The sequence below is a fragment of the Marmota marmota genome, unplaced genomic scaffold (assembly GCF_001458135.2).
Source record: "Marmota marmota marmota unplaced genomic scaffold, marMar, whole genome shotgun sequence".
Lineage (NCBI taxonomy): Eukaryota > Metazoa > Chordata > Mammalia > Rodentia > Sciuridae > Marmota > Marmota marmota.
Window position 1 is genome coordinate 35,906,283 of NW_026000108.1, and position 6,567 is coordinate 35,912,849.

At 37.9% G+C, this 6,567-nt stretch overlaps 1 protein-coding gene across 1 annotated transcript; it reads right to left on the reverse strand.

The window, feature by feature from the left end:
• Window positions 1–651: 651 nt before the first annotated feature.
• LOC107138950 (28S ribosomal protein S33, mitochondrial-like) lies at window positions 652–968 on the reverse strand. The gene has a single exon (XM_048784195.1). The coding sequence runs from the start codon at window positions 916–918 to the stop codon at window positions 652–654; it is 267 nt and encodes an 88-aa protein (XP_048640152.1). The 5' UTR covers window positions 919–968.
• Window positions 969–6,567: the final 5,599 nt, after the last annotated feature.

Sequence of the window (6,567 nt, forward strand, 5' to 3'; positions counted from 1 at the left end):
AGCCAGACTGCGGCATTTGGTGGCTCGCACGGGGAGCGACTGAGGGTAAGTGAACTGCTCGCCCCTGAGGGCAGGGCAAGAGGATGGGTAGCCATTTTAAGATTCTTCTTTTGTTATTTTGTTTCACTTTTGTTTTAAGTTGCCTGTCCCTGGAGATGTGTAAGATGGAAGAAAAACCGCTCACATCTGAGGAACAGATAGGGAGAAAGGACGGAAAGGAACCCACGGAAAGGAGCGGCGGAGCGAAGCAGAGGGCCTCAAGAGGACCAGGGTTAAGAGAAGTGCAAAAATGCTCTTCAGTGGAAGCAGAGGTTAGGAGGCTGGCAGGTCCGACAAATGGAAAATGTGCGGGGCGAGAGGCGATGACGCGATGGGGGTTACCAGTCAGAGACAGAGCACTTGACAAATATTAGGGACGAGGGACCCGAGACCGGGACGAACAGGGCAGCAGAAACTGTGCGATCCGGGGGCGGATGATCTGGAGCAGACCACATGGCTGGAATTTAGCACCAGGGGTTGGATGCTAAACACGACCCACACAGAGACCATTGCAGAGGGTGCACTATTTGTCAGACCAGTTCCCTGTGTCGGGTGGCCACCCACCTACCTGGCTGGGTTCTGCTGTCACTGTGCAGAATCTAGAAGACTTTCTTAGTTGGAACCTGTGCTCCACAGCCAGCAATCTGACCTGTATTTACTACCAGAGCAGAGGCCAAGAAAACGCAGTGTGCCCATGAGACCAAAATATGTGTTGTGATTTGGATACCAGTCGTAAGTCTCCTTCTTCTTGGCCAGTGGCTGCTCACTGAATAGTTTCACTACTTTCATGGATTTGGAATCAGTTGGCCTGGCAACTTCACCAAAGAGCCGAGCACTCAGACGAGTCATGCGCAAAGCATATTCTGAAAGCGAAGACATTTCTTGAGCAGCTAGGAGACTCCCTACAGAAAATGAGAAGAAAAACAGCAATGCACAGTTATTGAAGAAGAATCTGATGAGAACAAAGGAAAGACAGCATGGAATAAAGTATTGAACTGCCAGTTTTCAGCGGACACAACATCTTTGTATGTGGTGCTGAGGATCGAACCCAGGCCGCACGCATGCCAGAGATGAAAAGCAAAAGGCACCTGGGAGTGGTGGCGCCAGCCTGGAGTTCCAGGAGGCTGAAGCAGGAGGCCCACTTGAGACCCGAATTCAGTGTTCCTGGGCGACATGTGGGGTGCTTCTAAGTAAGGCCAGCATCTGCAGGAATGGTGGAGAAAGAGAAATACCCCTAACCAACATTCTCCTTGATTGCTCTGCATGCAGAAGATTTTTGAATACAGAAGTATCATTTTCCAGAAGTGAAGAGTATCCATTGTCTTTCCTCCTTTTGTGTTCCAATTCACAGTTCTGGAGTTACACATAAAGTAGGGTGGCATTTCACAACCGTTGCATACAGTAACTAAGGAATGTCTTGCAATATTAAACAATTCATTTTGCTTTTACCTATAAGTGTATTTCTGGACCTAACCTGAATTTTGGCTTAAAATTTAGAAACATGCTAACACCACATATGGTATATAATTTGAATGTGTTACTAGAGATGTAGTCTCAACTTGAAACAATAGTCATGAATTTTTTTGGAAAAATGAAAAGAATTTTTTTTCTGATATATCTTAAATTGTTAGAGTCTGTAAACAAGTCAAAATAACACCTGGCATTTTGCCAGGGGAATGTTAAAGTTCGTAAACAAGTCTGGATGGTGCCTGGCAAAATGTCAGAGGGAGTGGTTTGAGAAGTAACAAAACCGAGCCATTAGGTGTAGAGATTCCTGATTGGTTGACTGATGTATCTAGTTTATGCTAATTAGATAAGCTGTGTGGAATGTATAAATACTGCTCCTGTCCTGCAATAAACGGCTTCCACTCCTGCTGTATCAACGTACACAAGTTATTCGTCACCCCCCGGTTATTTTGCTGCAGCCGGACTGCGGCAAAAAGGAATGGAATACTGTGCAAACTGTCAAAGATTATGGAGCAAAATCCTCTGTTATCTATGTGTCCTTACATGTGTTGTCACTCACATACATAAACAGTTGAACTCAATTACAGGTACTATTTTGGTTGAGGGATAAGAGAGAGACAGCAGATTAATTATAAAGAAACCTGAGTAAGAGCAAGGAAGCAACAGCTACAAACAAACTTAGGAGACCAAACATGCATAGTTTCAGCAGCTGGTGTGTGATTGTAGTACACTGTTGAAATGGCTATAATTACCCATTATTATTCTCTAGAAATGTGACTTTTCAGGTCCTTCAATAAAGAGTCATAGTATATTTTTTAACTCTTGGTTCTAGTCTGACTTTGTAGTATGTATTGTCAAGCAAAATGAAAGGAAACAAAAGATGTGCAGTCTGAGCATGGGCCTCAAATGGACTAGAACACTTTGGGTCACTCTCTGGGAAATCTGATGTTTATATGTGAAAGAACCTGAAATTTGGGGTAGAGAATAAAAGACTAAATGAAGAAGATATAAGGGGCCTCCAAGAAGGGGGAGAATCCCAATGTTATGGTTTATAGATGAGGTGTCCCCAAATAACTCATGTGTGAGATAATGCCAAGAAGGTTTAGAGATGAATGATTGTATTATAAGAGCTTTAACCTCTTCAAAGCGTTAATTCTCTGATAAGGGTTACCATGGTGGTAATTGCAGATGGAAAGGGTTTGGCTGGAGAAAGTGAGTCATGGGGGCCTGCCTTTGGGTCTTATATTTTGTCCTTGTTAGCAGAGCTCTCTCTCTCTCTCTACTTCCTGGTGCCATATTTTGAGCTGCTCTCCCCATCTACATTCTTCTGGCTCCGTTCTGGTCCAGAGCAATGGAATAGGCCATCTATTGACCAAGACCTCTGAAAGTGTGAGCCGCCAAATACACTTTTCAGCTCTAAAATTGTTCTTGTCAGGACTTTTGGTTACAGCAGTGAAAAATCTGACTGAAACAACCAGAAAGCAGAGCTGTCTAGTTATGGCTAAGCTGATCACAATACTTGAGTAACCAAAATCAGAACTCAACTGATCATAGTCCAATAACCATCCCCAAAAATCATTACCTAAATATAAAGGTACTGAATTCAGGATATAAGCTTTGGGGTGGTTTGTTGTGAGATATTTAGGTAATTGACAGAAAACACAGGTAATTGTGGAGCGACTGTTATGTATCTATCCCAATAATTATAAACAGTTTACTCTTTAGTATGAGAACTCTGGTATTTAGTGGGTATCCTCCCCTCAGAACAAAAGACTATGTTTCCCAGACTCCATTTCATCTAAAAGGTAACCATTCCCAGTATCAATAAGATATTACAGGGAAAATGTTAAGATACTCTTGTGAAATCTCCTTTAAAAGAAATATTTAAACCATTTGTTTCTAAATTGCTCTCTTTCTAAGAATATGATTTTGATAACTGGAATTCCAAAAGTCGTCTTGGACCATGAAATATCCTGATGATGACACCCATGTGTTGAGAATAATGGAGTGAAAAAAAAGATGGATAGATTTCTTATTTTATATAGGATCCATCATACATGCCAATAGTATCAGTTCCAGCCTTCTTTGCATAAAAATAAGTAACTTTGTAGTATCAATAAGTCACTATTATAAAGTTTCTTATGCATATAACTCCAATCCTACTGCATTAATAAACATTTTTTTTATCCAGAAAATATAGGTAATACTTGAAAAGCAATAATTAAAAGACTAACATTGCAATGAAAGTATGTTGGCAAAGATACATTTGGCAATATGAAAATTTAAAGGCAGTGTATAGAAAATAAAAAATCAAATGGCTAATATTTATTTCAGGGAAATAAAGCAATAATGGAAAAGTTGTACTTATTATGTTGCTAAATATTTTAGATTTGATAATCTGAAATGTTGGTTGGACTATAGATCAAGCAGCATCCTTCCACACTTCCTAAGGAATTATAGGGCTACTTTGCTTAGCAATTTAACTATATGTAATGAAATTGAAAACATTCATTAGCTTTAGAGGCTTCAAGTCCATTTGCAGCACTACACACCTATTACATATCTTTGCAAATCTAGCATCAAACTCTTCGTTTTCTAAATAGAATATGATTATCCAACCAAAGAAAGCATAGTTTCCTAGGATGATTTCAAAGCTGGGGAAGAGAAGACACAAGATACTCCTAGAGCAACTTGTGGTACCAGAGAGTAAAGAAAATTATTTTGAAAATAATATAGGCAGAGGGTGTATTACTCTAAAATTAAAAGAAAAATTTGAAACACAAAAAGTCACCTGCAAGAACTCCAAATAACAATCAGTAAATTTTAAATAGTAAAAGTAAACCATAATAATAGACTATAAGTCATGTAACTAAATATCCAATATCTATGAGTCCATACTAATATAAATAAATAACTGGATAAAATAGGGGGACGAAGGAAGCCTAGCCTGTCCTCTTAGAAACTCCAGTTAATAAATACAGAAGCGATGAGGTAAATGGAAAATCATTATTAAGAAATCACACTAATAATTGTAAAATCCACTGCCATATGCTAAAATTAATGGTTGGAAGTTTGAGAAAAATAGAATACTTACATTCTATAAAGTATTTCTTCTAAGACATTTATTCCAGATGAATACTGGGACATTAATGTTGAACAACTTGGCATACACCACTTCAACAAGAAATCAAGGTAATATCACCACTGACACAAATTGACACCATAATAAACTTCCTAATCTAAGGCACATAACAAGGGCAGAACTCTTCAGTGGTGTTCTTGCCAAAAATGCAAAGTCTCAATTTAATCATGAGTAAACATCATAAAAATCCCAACTGTGGGACATCATTCTACTCAATAAGTAGCCAATAATCTAAGCAAGTTTCAAGGTCATGAAAGATAAGGGAACTGTGAGGTATTGTCACAGATTAGAAATGAATGAAGTATTGTTACAGTTGGATGTGAGATGTCCCCCAATAGCTTACATGTGAGACAGTGCAAGAAGGTTAAGAGGAGAAATGATTGGGTTGTGAGAGCCTTACCCCAATCTGTGATTTAATCCCCTGATAGGGATTAATTAAGTGGCAACTGAAGTGGTAGGGCGTGGCTGGGGGAGGTGGGAATTGGGGCGTGGTTTTGGAAATATATTCAAATCTGGAGAATGGAGTCTCTCTCTTGGCTTCTGATGACCTTGATATGGCTGCTTCCCTCTGCCACCTCTCCCACCATGATGTTGAGCTTCACCTCAACCCTCCAAGAATGGAGCCGGCCTTCTATGGACCAAGACCTCTGAAAGCATGAATCCTCTAATAAATTCTTTATCCTCTTCAGCTTTGCTGGTCAGATCCTTTAGTCACAGCAGCAAAAAAAGCTGACTAGAAAAGATAGGAAAATTAAATGCAATATGGGATTCTGGACTGTGTCTTGGCAAAGATAAAGTCCTTCAGTGGAAAGATTGTGGAAATTTGAAGGGCTTCTCTGTTTTGTTAATATGGTGCAGATGTTAATTATTTGGTTTTGATCATTTTACTGTGGTTAGGAAAGGCACTCAAATCTGAGCGAGATACAAAGAATTACTTTTTTACAATTTTTGTAAATTTCCTAAAATTATGAAATTACTTCAAGTAAAAAGCTTAAAATTATTCTTAGAAATAATAGCAAAAATATGAGGGTTTCATTTTCTTTGTTTTGTTTTATTGAATTGGTGGTTGCCATCACAAACAACTTATACAGCCATCTGTGGGAAACTGGTTATAGTGTAACATATTTATACAATGAAGTGCAGTAGTTATACCGAATTAACTTAGGTACACATATTAAATTTCTAAATAAGAATTGAATTCATGGCTAAATTTTTAGATAGTGTTATATTATTTAGTTAAAGGTTGAAATACACAGAAACTGTATGTGAGTGGATTCACACACACAAAGTAATCGTACATGACATGAAGATGAAATACAAACACCAACTTTATGTTTAAATAATGAGATCGTGAAAGGGACAGAGAAGTTTCAACTGTATTTTTTTTTTTTTGGTACTAAGTGGATGCTTAACCACTAAACCACATCCCCAGCCTTTTATTTTATTATTTTTTTTTTAGACAAAACTCTAAGTTGCTTAGGGCTTCATTAAATTGATTAGGCTGTCATTGAACTTGCCATCCTCTTGCCTCAGCCTCCCAAGCCACTGGGATTACAGGCATGTACCACTATACACACCTCAACACTATTTTTAAATACCTATTTTAACATGAAAGTCTTAAACAAACATTTCAAAATGTTAAGATCTGCTGAAAGTTGAATGTAGGGTGCACAGATATTATTGTTTTTATTATTTTTACACTTTTTAAAAAATGTTTAAAAAATGTTTAAATAATAAATAATAAATAATAAATAAAGAATAAATAATAAAGAATAAAGAAATACAATTTAGAAAAGTTCAAAGTGAAAAAGACAAGGAATAAAACAATAGTAATCTCTAGCATAACTGTGATTGGGGCCTGAATTAACCTTATGGAGTAGAGAGTACAAAGGCACCATGTTTGTGTAAGTTATTCTGAA